The sequence below is a fragment of the Lipomyces chichibuensis genome (genome assembly GCF_038497645.1).
Source record: "Lipomyces chichibuensis strain CBS 12929 unplaced genomic scaffold V1513scaffold_71, whole genome shotgun sequence".
Lineage (NCBI taxonomy): Eukaryota > Fungi > Ascomycota > Lipomycetes > Lipomycetales > Lipomycetaceae > Lipomyces > Lipomyces chichibuensis.
This window is the reverse complement of record NW_027117523.1, coordinates 29,236-44,400: the sequence shown is the minus strand read 5'-3', so window position 1 is coordinate 44,400 and position 15,165 is coordinate 29,236. Positions and strand designations below refer to the sequence as shown.

At 46.4% G+C, this 15,165-nt stretch overlaps 4 protein-coding genes across 4 annotated transcripts; 2 read left to right on the top strand and 2 right to left on the bottom strand.

Moving 5' to 3' along the window:
- The first annotated feature begins 6,541 nt into the window (after window positions 1-6,541).
- On the top strand, window positions 6,542-7,531 carry V1513DRAFT_302848 (Isochorismatase-like protein). Its single transcript, XM_066894630.1, has one exon. It carries the CDS (start codon window positions 6,662-6,664, stop codon window positions 7,421-7,423), a length of 762 nt encoding a protein of 253 aa, XP_066750624.1. The 5' UTR covers window positions 6,542-6,661; the 3' UTR covers window positions 7,424-7,531.
- A 2,064-nt stretch (window positions 7,532-9,595) lies between these two features.
- On the bottom strand, window positions 9,596-11,016 carry V1513DRAFT_481705 (galactose-1-phosphate uridyl transferase). The gene is made up of 3 exons (XM_066900365.1): window positions 10,805-11,016; window positions 10,283-10,743; window positions 9,596-10,230 (listed from the first exon to the last, which is right to left on the bottom strand). The coding sequence occupies exons 1-3, from the start codon at window positions 10,868-10,870 to the stop codon at window positions 9,681-9,683; spliced, it is 1,077 nt and encodes a 358-aa protein (XP_066750623.1). The 5' UTR covers window positions 10,871-11,016; the 3' UTR covers window positions 9,596-9,680.
- A 315-nt stretch (window positions 11,017-11,331) lies between these two features.
- On the top strand, window positions 11,332-12,399 carry V1513DRAFT_386046 (uncharacterized protein; the record flags this gene model as incomplete). The annotated part of the gene is made up of 1 exon (XM_066895230.1): window positions 11,332-12,399. The coding sequence occupies one exon, from the start codon at window positions 11,332-11,334 to the stop codon at window positions 12,397-12,399; it is 1,068 nt and encodes a 355-aa protein (XP_066750622.1).
- Window positions 12,400-13,566: 1,167 nt separating this feature from the next.
- Window positions 13,567-14,622, bottom strand: V1513DRAFT_386032 (uncharacterized protein; the record flags this gene model as incomplete). Its single annotated transcript, XM_066895229.1, has 2 exons — window positions 13,567-14,442; window positions 14,497-14,622. 2 exons carry the CDS (start codon window positions 14,620-14,622, stop codon window positions 13,567-13,569), a joined length of 1,002 nt encoding a protein of 333 aa, XP_066750621.1.
- Window positions 14,623-15,165: the final 543 nt, after the last annotated feature.

The window sequence follows — 15,165 nt, the reverse complement described above, 5'->3', positions numbered from 1 at the left end:
ACTTGGTATCTCTTCCCCTATCATACCTTCTACTGGACACAGCGTAGTCTCCATGAAGAAGGCAAGAGGGGACGCAGACTGACGCAGTGGTTCACTGCATTGCAAAATGCAGGCTTGACGCCTAATACTGTTCACACCGACAAAGATTTCGCAAGTAAATTCATAGGGATAATCTATTAGATTTTAAGCTCACAGTTCGGGGTAGAAGTGACAGCGGCCAGTATCGCGTTCCGAACGGACAACAGTAGGTATAATCATCACCTCTGTCTGTGGCACAGCTTGCGGGCCATCGATCAGTATTTGACAGGGAAAGCCCGAGGCAGAGGTTTTGATTTAGCCGACACTGTTAGAGCCTCGACGCGCACGACCGTTCTCCCCATCCTATCTGCACTTTCTGACGGAAGAATCCGAGTGGATGTTTGCAAGCCGAGAGACAAAGAAGTGTACAGCAGATCAGGCTCGAGTCCTTCGCAGCATGATTAAGCGTCATCTTCTCAGGCACCTATTGTTGCCGAAGGTTGTCGTCGACAAGAGCAGCGCGCCGGCGAATCTCGTATACGAAAGTTATGAAGACATTCATGCATCGTCGGTGAAAGAGATGCTTGAATACTGCAAGTCAATTGGCCAGCCTAGGCTCTTCCGTTATTTCTGGGCCAACTGGTACAGGCCAAGTTTTGCAAATGTTGGGTCTCGGTGGGAGATCGCCTCTCTTTGTGGCAGGCCGGGATCGTCTGATTCGATACCAATTTCACGTACTACTATGCGATTGGAGAGCCATTGGCGAATCCTAAAAAAGGACTACGCTTCGCATCTGATCAAACCAAGGCTTGATGTATTAACTTACATCATCTGCACTGGTCTTGTTCCGTCTCGCATCCACCTGTATCTTCAGGTTGAAGCTGGACGTGTGAAGCCAAGTCTGTACGAGGATTTCGTCACTTTATGGCGACAGTTTGCAGACGCTATTGATGAGAGCGTTATAGATGACCGAAACAATCTCTATCACGCCGATAAACGTCAGTGGATCTGTAGCTGTCCTTCGTTCATCTTCAATTCCAGGTATATGTGCAAACACTTGGTATCGTATTATTCGCTCCCGCGCCCTGACAGCAGTGGTAAGTATAGTGTGAGGGCCCCGCCGAGATGCAAGAAAATTTCCTTCCCAGCTGCACAAAAATAATGCGGTGTTGACAGTTTAGACTAGGTTCGTTCCATTTACCTCAGCCGCAGATATCCGAAATGCACACATAGTCCACTATCCCTGCTGTCTTGTCGCCTTTCGGTTAGTATTTTGTCCCTCTCCGTTAGAGCACACTGTCGGAGTTTGGTCTTTTTTCACGTTGTATCTCAAGTAGTGGCCTAGTCGGTCGACTTAGCTTTTGTTCTCTCCATCGTCCAGTTGTTAGAGTACATTTGTCAGAGGTGGCTTCTCCTCCTCCCCGTCGTGTATCGGGCAGATGAGATCATTCTCCGCTATTCTTTCCAGAAAACATTACTAAAGAATTCGTATGATAGTTCGGATAAGTAGTATTGAGGTCACAGTCGGCGCAAGTCTCAGGGATGTTGAACATTGGCTGTTGCAATTGTTTTTTGCTTTCGTGCTAAGGCGCGCTACTTCTTCTTTATCCTGAACTGTTCCTGCTTTTGGTTTTCTTTCCTTATTTCTTCCTATGATGTTAATATAGATAATAGACCCACATTAGAACAAAGACCTATAAGTAGTCATACAGTATTATCGTACGATTGCGCTCACGACTGAACAAAGGCTTATAATCGCGTGATCTATCCATGGATACTACGCATACGGATATGGATAAAGCCAATATTTCTGGATACGGACACGGATACGGACACGGATATTTTACCTGGATACGAATACGGATATGGATAAGGAAAATTTGGCCTGGATATTATCCGTGCCGATCCCTAACTTAGCACAAGATTTATTATCAACTATAGTAAACATTCAAAACAAAATTAAATAATTCAGCAACTCAATATCATTGCGGCCGCTTCTTCTGCATCTGACTCCTCAACCTCGTCTGAAATAGCATCATTCTGTTTTCTTGACCAATCCCAACTCTTCAGGCACATGCATGCCTCAATGGTTTTGTCGCCCAAGCGGGTCCTGCGAACTGTAATAAGATTGCCACTTGCAGAAAAAGCTCTTTCTCGATGGAACGGAGGACCCAGGGGCGCGCCATCCGCGAGATTCTCGGAAAATCGTTATGCTTGCTCGTAAAATATGCAAGTGGATCGCTGTCAGATCTCTCTGTGGACTACTGGAACCATCTGGTCACAGAGTGGTTGACTCAATTCTGAGCAAGTTATAGGCTCCTCGAAGGTCAGATCTTGGCGCCTCGGATTCGGTCGAGCAGCTCTGAAAGGTACAAAGAACATTGGTGAGCTGATCGGTGATGTCGATCGTCGAATGAAACCATTCGCCAAATATTCGTCTAGGTACTCTTTGAGCGTCTTAATTTCTGGGTCCGATAACGGATAAATCCATGACTTTGGTACCGTTGCTCCGGGTTCCTTGAGTAGCTGTAGGGGCTATAACTCGATCGGTTTTACGCTCTTTCGCGATATGGTAACGTAAGAACGTAAAACCATTTCGGCCCGTTGCTAAATTCGGGTCGTACAGTTTGTAGGCTTTTAAGTGGTATAGTGCAAGACACCATTTCGGATGGGTAATGTTCGTCAAGATATTTCCTAAATTCCACCTTAATTCGTTGCTTCTCATGGGCATCCGCGACAAATCGGAGTCTAAATCTAGGATCGACAGCCATTGCCAATTCTGCCAGCTTATTAGTTTGTTTCAAGATAACAGGTCATGATATTCTTTCGGCACGTTGCTCAATTCGGGTTGTACAGTTTGTAGCAGGTTAATCCATGCTTTGCGCAAGTCAATCTTCTTATCATGAACCCAGTCAATACCAGGGTTGTATCGGTGTAACCAATCATATCCCAATATGATGTTGGTATGTTGAAACCCTGAAATCCTTCCTCCTTCCGTTGTTCTTGTGGGCCCTTCCCTTACGTGGCGGGACTGCGCTCGAGGAACTTGTAGAAGCCTTTCCCTTCAAAATAAGGGTCATCTGCCGCTTCCACAGCACAGCAAGCACTCAGTCTTCGGCTCCTTCGAGCTTCCAGACTCTAATGTCTCTGCCGTCTGACATTTTTGTCATGATTCCTTTGGTTCAATGTTGTTTCCAATAGTTGCGCGGCAATAGGTGAGAGTCTGGAGCACGACGCTTTCCACTCGACGAAACCAAGTCACGCAATCATTGACGAGGGGTCCATACGGATTTTGTGTCAGCTGGTCACGGAACTCTCTTCTAATCCGCTCAATTGCGCCGTCGATATCACTAACTGAGTCGTAGTACCTTATAGTTGGCTTCTGGCCCCGGCTACCTTCGTTTATGGATATCGCAATTCCCAATCGGCAATGCAACGCGCAGACGGACCAAGAGACTGCGGCTCGCAAACTTTCATGTTACTGAGAGACTCCAACCTCAACGGCAATCATTAACGTATTATTCTTGTCGTTATCTGTATAGAATAATACCTGTTTTAGAAAAGGAATGCACTCTTGCATTTTCATATCTTGTTTGGATTCCATGCATGGCGTGATTTTTTAGGTTCATTGACTATATCCTCAAGCTGTTGACGCATTCGGCGGAGACGTGGCTTAAGCGTTCATGCCATAAATCGATTGGTTCCATGACGGCGTTAATAAATCCCTTTTGCACATATGCTATCTAGCGCATACATTCCTCGGTAGTCTTTGGTGTTTCCGGCCTTTGGAATGAATCAAGTTCTTTCTTGTTTGCCTTGTCCGAGCGTTCAACCCCATTCATAGTCGTGTCCCAATCCAGTCCGATCCCAAGGCCACCGATACACACTTTTGACTGATGGACTAGCGGCTTTTTATGTTCTGGTTCATAGAACATATAAGTACGAGATAAAACAAAGGCAACATCCCACAGCTCGCACTTCATCCTTCACGGTTGCCTTGCAAACATGACAACCATATAATCAACCCTCAACACATCCCCCAATGGCTGTGACACAAAGTCATTTGATGCATGCTACGACACCGAAGAGAACTGAGATTGCATGTGATCAAAAGACTGGTTTGCGCCTCCACCATGTCCATGTTTCGTCGACGAAGAAATTCGCGGAGTCGAAGCTCACGCGCCCCGCGGAGCCAATATCTGCCAGCAATCGAGATCGATTCTGCACTGGAATACGGGATGGACGAAATTGCTTATAGTCGGCGAACAACGCAGGGTGATCGAATATTTGGCCCGTGTCTAGGGTGGAATGAGCAGAAGCTTGGAACCGAACTTTTGCGCAGAGTTTGTCACGTGGATCCCACCAACAGAGATTAAAATGCGCCGCGCGTCAGGATTGGATAGAACGACAACACGTCAGTGTTAGATTAACGCTCTCAATGCGCAGTGCATTCGCTGCAACTCTCACTGAAGCCAGTTTTTAAAGCCTGTTGCGTTCAGCTTACTTTATTGTGTCGTGGAGTCATGTTAAACTAAGAAGGAGCACGACAATTGGAATAAGTTGGTGTTATTGGGCTTATTTGTCTCCAGAACTCGAGGGCGGCTCATATTATTATTCCCACAAGAACCTTAACGTAGGGTATGGGTATTTGGGCCGGCTACACCCACCGTTCGAAGTTTCAACAACATTATACTTAAGCAACCAATCCTCTAAAGAAGAATTACAAGTTATAAATATTTATTCGGTGTCGTCCCTTTCAATCTGTTCCTCACTTTCCTTAAAATTGCCTTTGCGTGGGCGTCCACGAGGCCGTCGGCAATATCTCCTCGGTGCTAAACAAGAACTTCTTCTCTAGTTGCACCCTTTTGCCCCTCAAACGAACCTTACGGGCCCGAACTATCTCTGCGCTATCTCTCAGTTGCTTGCGCATAATTGATAGCTCCGTATTTTGGGCTTCAACAACATGAGTCAGGTGATTGATATATCGCTTGACCGGTGATGTTAGCCTCTCCTGGCTAGTCAAGATCGATCGCAAGACTTGAACCGATTGCCGTAGCTCAGTGCCTTCTGGGGGAGAGCTCTTCAACAAGGAACAATTGAGATCGCCTTGATTCTCAGGTGTTCGTGGGATTTGTTGTATGGCTAGAGGAGGTTCTGAAATATGGCGTACCACCTTTTGAGGGTTATATGGAAACAAACCAGCACCTCTCCACGCACCCTGGATATTACGTTCTGTAATTGCCTTATCCCTTGCCCTTTTGTACATCTGGACCCACTCATAGTGCTTAATCCGGCCGATACCTAGCCTGGTAATGGCATCGGTCTCTTTCCCAAGAGCTGCTTTCAATGGACCAAACACTGAGATATCAAGTGGTTGCAGCACATGTGAGCAGTGAGGTGGAATGATCATAAGGTCAATATTGTTTTCCATGCAGTAGGCGATGAATGGGGCCGTAATGTGGCTGCTATGACCATCTGCAATCAAGAGACGGGGTTGGATCCAGCCCGTTCACGGGTTTCTGGCTCAAAAAGCTGGGTCAACCAGGCCATCCCATGGCTATCAGATGTCCAACCACTCTTGCTAGCAGAGAATTTCCAATTTGGCGGAATATCTGGCACTACCCAGTTGGTATTGATGTGCAAACCCTTGAAGATCAGCATAGGCGGTAGAGCTTTGTTATCGGCTGAAATGCATTCAATGGTTGTCATCCATTCCTGACGCCCTGGAACAACTTTCGACTGGCTTTTCTGGAAGGTATCGACAATGACCTTGTTCGATTGACTTGTTCCGATGCCGTAACCCGTTTCATCCATGTTGAATACATTACAAGCTTCATAGTTCTTTTCCGAAAACTGCGCTTCAACTGCACCAAACCACTGATCAACTCTCTCACGAGTAGCCTCTCGATGCCTTGCCAACTCTTGACGCGTAGTAACCGTCTTGAACCGATTCAAGAAGCGATAGATCCATTCGTGGCCGATTGGCTTGTATGTAAGGCGATGGTTCATGTCCGCTGACGCGTGCCTCACGCGTCGAACGCGAACTTCTTCAGCCATCTCCACAACCAACGCATGAGTTACCGGGTTTCCCGTAATGGCATATCGAGAGATCCAGTGTGCAAGAGTCTTCTCCTCGGCGATTGTGAGATTCTGTCGAGTTGCAGCTGCTTGAGATTGCGATTTGCCTCCAGAGACGCGTCGTAGCAAGGTAGACCGACTAACATGAAATTGAGCAGCAGCAGCGTTGACACCGCTACACTCATTATTTTTCAGAGCCAACAGAGCCATTTGGATCTGTTCTTCACGATCTAAGGCTGTTTTGCTTCTTCGATATCCCATTGCTGGAAAAAAGACGTGAAGTTGAAGAGTGGCAGGTCGATGGCCCAAATACCCATACGGCCCAAATACCCATACCCTACGTTATCGATGGTATCCCAGTCTAACCCTAACCTGTATCGACAGGGTTCGTTGCTGAGCATAGATACAGGGTGAGGGTTAGTCTACTGTTAATGATACAATCGGCGCGGCTCGTGAGTATTTCCGCTTCAGGAAGCATCAATTTTGCATATTCCGGTATCGGTTCTCTTGTGTTCAGCATATATCCTATATATAATTTAGATGCAATTCTTGGACGAAATATAAGATGTCTGAAATTGAAGAGGAGCCCATTAGTTTTCTTCGACCCACGACCGTTCCACGAATTCTTAGAGTCGCCGCCAGTCCAAAGACCGTGGAATTTGACTTGTCGCGATCGGCATTAATAGTGGTTGATATGCAAAACGACTTTCTACACCATGAAGGATGGTTTCCGGCTAAGGGAATTGATGCAAGTCCTTTGTTAGGTGCTGTTCCCGTGGTGGATCGCTTGACGAACCTGCTTCGAAGGCTCCAGGTTCCCATTATTTGGCTGAACTGGGGGATTCGACCAGACTGCGCTAATATTCCGCACGGCGTGGTGGAAAGGGGCACGAGCTACGGTAGCAAGCCACCGGGATATGGTGACGAGTCGGCAAACGGTAGAGGGCGAATTTTAGTGAAGGGAGATTGGGGATCGCAGACTATAGATGACTTGACTGTTGGCGATGAGGATTTGACAATTTACAAGCACCGATTGAGCGGATTTTGGGACAGTGAACTTGACTCTGTTCTTCGGAAGAAAGGAATTACGACTCTGCTCTTTGCGGGGGTAAATATCGATCGTTGTGTCTTTTCCACATTGCAGGACGCCAGCTTTCTTGGGTATGACTGTATAATGGTAGAAGACGCATGTGCTACGTCGTCGCCGGACTTTGTCGTTCAAGCCGTAAAGTATTTGATGCATATGCTATACGGAGTTTGTACAACTTATGAAAATATATTAAAAGGGACGGCCGGAGAGAACGGGAGGCAAGTCAAGCAGCATTGAACTATACGAGCTGGGAATAAGGGCCGATGCGAATAAAAGCATGATATGAAATAGAGATACAGAGTCAGTTATTATGTAGTACGGTTTTGGCTATAGACGGCGCGGCTGTGGCGGTATGGCTATAGGCTGGAGCTGATAGATTATTGTGCCCGAGTTCATTGTACGACTTCAATCCCGCAGCTGTACTATAAAGTAGGTACAAGCCTTGGAATAGCATGAAGAAAAGAGCAATAATTTCGCAGATTCCAGCAACGCCTTCCAAGGTTCAATCCTGTGCTCATAGCTTCTCATCATCGTTCAATAGTTATGAGCCTGGCTGGAGAAAAAACTACGAGGACTCAGTCGCGTCGACTTTTTCCTCACTCTCTGTCATTCTTGACATTGGTTAACGATATTCCGATGTGTACAAGTTGGGTAGTCAACTTGCGGAGAGAACTGTAGCACCTACACGGCTACCACAAGTTTTGTGCGCAAGATTACCGAGAAGGCCAAACGGAACTCAGGAGGGGAGAATGATCGCAGCATTGAGTGTATGACCAAATTAGATAGCGAAGATGAATCTATACATAGTGGCTGGCACTTGGATTCGGGAGCAACGCCTTACATCTGCAATGATCTGAAGAAGTTCTTATTTTAGAGGCTGGAACCAGTTGCACTCGCTAAAAGTGGATGATAACAGCGGATCAGAAGTCGTGAATCAACGAACAGAGATATCCCCTTCCTAAATCTAGCCACAATCTCACCGAGTGAAATCACGTCAGGATCGAAACGTCGCATTGTTTTGAAATGTGGAATAAGGATTGATAAGCGCAGTGAAAGTAAAGTTCGATTAACTTTTGTGAAATGGTTGCTGGATCTTCGTAGACTGATTTGTTGAATCAACTATCGCATCCAAGGTAATTACGACCTCTATATATACACAAGAATCTATACGGTAGTCTAGATTGCATCTAATCCTAGAGATGAAGTTATTCGTCGCATGAGGTATTTCTTTTCTCATGTGACGATAGTCTACTCAGGGAAAATCCCTCAGACTATTCTTCTCTTGTATAGGATCAGCTCATATGACATACGTAATTGTGTCAGCAGTCTCACACGAGATAGCTCATGTGTCTTATGACAACCCTTAATGAAGTAACATGAGCAGGACTGTAAACGTCAACCTTTGCGTTGGGTACGGGGTATTATCATTATAATGATATGCCGTTTGATTGTACCTGAGTAGCGTGTGCATAAGCTGTATTAAGCTTTGGTGGCTGAGCTCTCTTACGATGACTTGTCACCTGTCATCTTCAACGCTTATGACGTGTCCTTCTCTTTTTAGTATTACTCCATATACCTTAGCATGAACTTTATAGCTTACACATTTTACCTAGCTCTTGATGAAGTCATAGTTGCCATTTCAACAGCATTGTTGTTACACGTAGAACAAGCTCGCAAAAGCTTTCCACTGGATAAGACATGCGGCTACCGAATTCAGACCAAATAGAAATGGAATAATGGGTGGGCTGGCGCCATGATACATAAATGGCAAGCACAGAAAGTTTAGTTGAGATTCCAGTAAATTGTTATTTACTTACCTCGAGCAACAAATATGTAGACCTCTAGACAAGTTCGGTTTGAAGTCACTGAACTGCTGAGCACGCGATGGCAATATTGTTATGCTTTGGTACTCCGATGTTGTTATGCAAGACGTTATGCAGCGACTTAAAGATGGGGGCAGTTGAGGGATATGCACAAGCGCGGAATCGTTGTGATGCTACAGCGATTGTAACCAAAATAACGGTTCGTTACAAAACAACACCGCTCCCCAATCAGGTACAAATGTAAAGATTTTGAAATGGACTTCGGTGGTTTCTGCTACAGGTGGCCTCGGCATTACCTTGTTAGATGGCAATGATTATGCTACATACTAATATGCAATGTAAATCATTATAAATCTTCCTTCGGGATGAAGGACCAAGCCGCTTCCCGTCTTTGGCGTGCGCAAACGTTGACTTTAGGCTTGTGTCCCCGTTTATGTTTGCGCAATTTGAATAGAAATTTTTTTTTCTTTGAAAGGTGCCGGTGCCATTGTGATTTATCTAGTCGTATGGCAAGGCGATGCATTGGTGAACATTACTGTTTGTTGCACTATGGATGTTGGATTTTTTTTATACGAATGTATATTTATGTAGATACGATGCACAATGGATTATATTCGATGATACACATCCTCGATTCTATAATCCTATAAGTCTCACATCTGCTGCAAAAGCTACTTCAACAAATAATGCACCTGTTCAGCGGCCCTGATTCTGTCCGCGGCCTGCTCAGCTGTCAAATCCCGTTGCGGCTCGCCCAACATCTCAAAGCCGACCAAAAATTTACGCACCGTCGCCCCGCGTAACAGCGGTGGGTAAAAATGCATATGAAAATGCGAGAGCTGGGTTTCGTCTTCTAAGGGATTAACAGGTGCTTGATGCAAGCCCATTGAGTAAGGGAAGGATGTCTGAAATAAATTGTCGTATCTGATTGTTAATTTCTGAATCAAATCGGCTAGATCGGTTTTTTGCTTCGGAGAGAAGTCGACAAGGGATGCTGTGTGCGATTTGGCGAGAATTAAAGTCTCAAACGGCCACACAGCCCAGAATGGAACGAGTGCGATAAAGGACTCGTTTTGGATGACGATGCGAACGGGGTCTTGCTGTTCTACCACTGCATAGTCGCATAGGAGACAGGTGCCATGTTTGGCCTTGTAGGAGCGTAGACCTGTGAATTCTTTGGCCGGTTCGGAGGGTAAGCTTTCGGTACACCATGCCTGGCAACTTTTATCGTCAGCTCTATCGTAAAAGGAATTATGTTAGAAGAGTGGCTTACTGAGGATGAGGATTGGAGCAACCCATGACCGCGCCTTTATTCTCAAAGATCTGAAGGTACCGGAACGTTGTCTCCGTCTTCATCTTGACATACAATGCCGTCCATGTATCCAGCACATTTTCAATCTCCGCCACATTCATTAGCGGAAGCGTGACATTGTGCTTCGGGCTAAAGCAAATCACAAAACACGTCCCACGCGTGCCCTGCGCCTGCAATAGCCGGGACTTTAAATCATTGTCGTCTGCACCAGACTGCTCATACGGCGGCTGTTTAACTTTAACGGCCGCATAGTCATTCACGAAGACAAATGTGGATTCGTACTTTGGATTGACGGGACCAGTAGCGCGAGCATTGCCAGGACAAAGATAACACGTTTCGTCATAATCTGGCAAGCCGCCAGTGCTGGCCTTTTCCTGCTGGCCTTGCCATGGTCTCTGTGTTCTATGGGGCGACACCAGGACCTGTACCAGAATGGTTAGTGTTATGATCACTACAAAAACTTTACTTTTATTGTGATCACACCCAGGAATCAGTCAGAGGATTGTACCGCCGGTGGGAATCGTTGTTGAAATCAAACGTGCCTGTCATGATGCAGAGAGTTAAGTGACTGTCGGCCTGCGACTGTTGTCCAGTAGTAAACAGAGACCTTTATTGAGTCTGGAGCGCAATCCGAAACAATTCCCACATTGCTATTCTGTGGTCGAATGATTCGAGGCGACGAAGATTGATTGATTGATCGAATCTCAAATGCCGCAAGCGTAGTGTAAAGGGAGCCCTAACCACGGTTCTCTGAGCCGCACCGCGACATTCCGCATTAGGAATCTATTATTGGCACAGCTGCACCAACGCTGTGCTGCCAAATCGTCCGCGGCGGTGGCTGCACCGAAAGTGTGCGCGTAAGCTCACAATCAATCAATCAATCAATCAATCAATCAATAAAGTCAACGCAATCCACTCGGCAGGTTCATCCTCCTAACGGTAATAATATCATATACATTCTCTTCCTCAATCCACTACTATCTCCACTACAGCAATTGCACACCATCACGATGACAGCAGACAAGTACGTCTTGGTCACCGGCGGCGCAGGCTACATCGGCTCTCACACAGTGCTGGAGCTCATCAATGCAGGCTACAAAGTCGTCGTGGTCGACAACCTCTGTAATTCGTCCGAGGAAGCCATCCGTCGCGTCAGCGAGCTCACAAACTCTACTATCCCGTTCTTCCCTGTCGACCTGCGAGACAAGGAGGGTTTGGAGAAGGTATTTAGTGAGTACCCTATCCAGTCTGTCATTCATTTCGCTGGACTGAAGGCGGTCGGCGAGTCGACTAAGATTCCGCTCGAGTATTACGACTCCAATGTGTGTGGCACCGTTCACCTCCTCAAGATAATGGCAAAGTATGGCACTCCGGTATTCGTCTTCTCGTCCTCGGCAACTGTCTACGGTGACGCGACGCGTTTTGAAAACATGATCCCCATTCCCGAGGAGTGTCCGACAGGCCCAACGTCGCCCTACGGCCACACAAAGATGATCATTGAGGAAATTCTCACCGACGCCGCTGCCGCGGACCCGAACCTCAAAGTCGGCATCCTACGCTACTTCAACCCCATCGGCGCCCACCCGTCCGGCCGTATCGGGGAAGACCCGCGCGGTATCCCAAACAATCTCCTCCCCTTCGTCGCTCAAGTCGCTGTCGGTCGCAGAACAATGTTACAAGTCTTTGGCAACGACTACAAGGGCTCTCCCGACGGTACGCCAATCCGAGACTACATCCACGTCGTCGATCTCGCAAAAGGTCATCTCGCTGCTCTCGCCAAACTTGACTCTGTTGAAGGCGATAATTCTGAAGGTTTCGTGCGTCCATGGAATCTCGGCACTGGCAATGGCAGCACTGTTTTCGAGGTAGTGCACGCGTTCGAAAACGCTACGGGCAAGACAATTCCGCTTGAAATTATTGGTCGCCGAAAGGGTGATGTTGTGAATTTGACAGCGAAGCCTAACAGGGCGAATACGGAGCTCAAATGGAAAGCGGAGCTTAGCATTGAGGATGCATGCAGGGATTTGTGGAATTGGACTACGAATAACCCATGGGGATATGGACAACCTGAGAAGTAATGTGCTAATTTTCTAATAGAACTGTTTGTGATAGATTATAATGCGGTATAATATATATTTGTCGAACTTAAGAGGGTTGATTATCACCCTTAGCGTTAGCATACTGCATAGCTGTTTCGGCATGTCTAATATGTTGAAGCTACTACTATTATTTACTTTAATCATCTCTTAAGCCACCGCGAACTATGTGGGAAAATTGAGGTTACTATGAACGAATATGACTCAACGAGTTAAATGGGTATCGTTAAAAGAGAAGAATGTCACTGGACTGGTACCGTTATCGGAGCTAGTGAACTGAGTTGCTATCAGGAATATATGCGGCTAAAATGTAATAGATTCTAAGATAGTACGCGGTAAATGGCATAATATTGATCATCCGTGGGTCATGATCGGCAACGGGACTGTACGGGCAGCAGCAGGTGCTTACAAGTCACAAAATGCAGATCATGCCAGTGGTGTAAATCCTTTGACGTGAATAATGAAAACAGAGAGGTGCACAATGATACAGCGCAAGCAATTCAAACAACCGCAAAGGCGAATGGTACAAATATCAGAGTATTGAATCTGGATAATTAGACCAAAACGTATGGTTTTCATCCGAACGGTGATACATTATTTACCGCCTATATGTATCGCAAAAATGTGGCATTAACTCCGAAACCGGCAATGGCTTCGGAGATAGCGGCTATTCGTGCGAATTTTTATCTGGAGAATGCCCGGTCCGAATCCACATATACCAATACTGCCTGGCTACAGGCCTTTGTTACATTTCTAATATCACGAATATAGTAATCTCTGAACTGTCAAAAACTCTTACATTCCTGTCTCGGCATCTCATTCACCTACGACGACATGGTGAGAGACCTGTCCTGCACCACAAGTACTATGCTACATAACGGCCGCCAACTTAGCACTGCCAACGTAGTTTTTTACCATCAGGCCGAGGAGAGCCTCCGTCACCGGCACAAGAGTGACCCACCTGGATACAAATTCCATGCAAATAGAATTCTTAAAAATTCCGTAATAAATATTTCACGACTGAGAGAGAGTGCGAGGTTAACGCAGGAGAATGAATTTGGGATCGAGAACAATTTGCAGTCTCCGACTTCAGTCTATTCAGAAAATAGTTGCTTTCGATTTTGCATCTAGTAACATATATGTCACCACTTACAATACGCACAAGGCGTTAGCAAAAGTAGCCACGCCGCCAGGCGAATTAAACGGCGCGCTCATGAACAAGAAAGAGTACTTCCCAGTGCTCTTGCACTTTTCAGCCAAGTCTTCTAGATCGAGCATCTCGCCAATCAAAACACCCCAGCACGCCAACAAATACTCGTGCAAGCACTCCTCCGTTCGAGATGGCCAGGCTTCGAATGCAGGCTGATCGCCGCCGACTACAGAAAAGTACTGATCATGAAGCCAATACTTCATGTCGTCTCCCTGATCAATGCCTATAGCATTAGGTGACGTAGCTCCCGTTTGCTCGAGCTCAGCCATATTCCCTTCAACGAGTAACTCGCTGTATTTTTTCATCCACCCGGTCCTGATAAGCAATATATCACCAAACTCGAACTGAACGCCCTGGAATGCGGCAATATCCTTCAACTGCTCCAACGATATGCCATATCTCTTAAATGGATCATACTCTATCCCTTTTTCCTCTGCATACCTCACAAAGTCAAGCAACACGCCGCGACCAACAATACCGTGTTTGCTACACGCCTGCATTCCGCATCGTAACGACTTCCTTTGACCGACGATTTCGTCGCGCGTGAGACCATTGTACATGACTTGGCAGGAGATGTGGCCGAAATGGCGGAACCCGTCGAACTGACTGCCGGACTGTGTGTTCATGATCACAGTGTCATCATGGATCAACGCGTTCGGGTTGGCTTGTATGTCATACTTGAGCGCAGGACGCCCGAATGGCGGGTGCAGTGGGAGCGTAATATCCCAATTCAAAGAAGACACGAGGCCAAATTTCGGCTCAGACTGAGAAACTCTCTTTACTAGCTCCGGAGACAGGAGGTTCAATCGTCCGACCTTGGTAGCATTGTTAGAATGTCAAATTTCGAAATGATATTGAACACGACATACCTCATCATCAGTACCCCAGATCCACGCAGCTTCTTTTGGTATGTCCTTCGGATTGGAGTCAATCAGCTCTTGTAAAGTAGGCAACAGCTCGCCTTTCTTGGTAGGATGTTGAAATTGGGATGGCATCTTCACTTGAACCAAGTGAAAGGTGCTCCGGATAAAACTTAAAGGCGTCGGACAACTCCGTACGAATTGTTCGGCTGATAACGTTTGCGATGGACTTGTGCAGTGAGTCGCGAGAGTCATCATCTTAAGTTTCTATCGAGAATGATAAGAACGTAGTAATCGCGTGAGATTAACTCATAGAGTTTAAAGCGTAAATAAGGTGGCGGTTCGCGGCTCGCGACTATCACTACATTATTCGTCACTGTCTTTTTATTGCATTCAGCTTATTGTGGACTTAGGGTAGTCCCAAAAATTAGAAGGTCACTGTCGGTTTAACTTGTACTCATTGGACTTCAATCGACAGCAATGAAACCTATGACAGCTGACGGTTGGCTGCTTTAGGATGTTTGTGGAGATCGTTTTCGTCAAGCACAGTTGGCCCACTGGAGCTCCCTGTATTGAAGAGTGACTTCACACCTGGTACAGATATGGTGAGGATCCTTGCCGGGACACATGAAGGCAGCACTTCATACGCTGAGCTCGGTCACAAGCAGACCCGACCTA

What these genes read in the sequence shown, in the direction of transcription:
- V1513DRAFT_481705 (XM_066900365.1), bottom strand. Translation starts at nt 10,870, where the DNA reads ATGACAGGCACGTTTGATTTCAACAACGATTCCCACCGGCGGTACAAT. An exon ending in ATCCTCTGACTGATTCCTGG is followed by an intron (nt 10,744 to 10,804) that starts GTGTGATCACAA and finishes ATTCTGGTACAG; the next exon opens with GTCCTGGTGTCGCCCCATAG. An exon ending in TGCTCCAATCCTCATCCTCA is followed by an intron (nt 10,231 to 10,282) that starts GTAAGCCACTCT and finishes TGACGATAAAAG; the next exon opens with TTGCCAGGCATGGTGTACCG.
- V1513DRAFT_302848 (XM_066894630.1), top strand. Translation starts at nt 6,662, where the DNA reads ATGTCTGAAATTGAAGAGGAGCCCATTAGTTTTCTTCGACCCACGACC.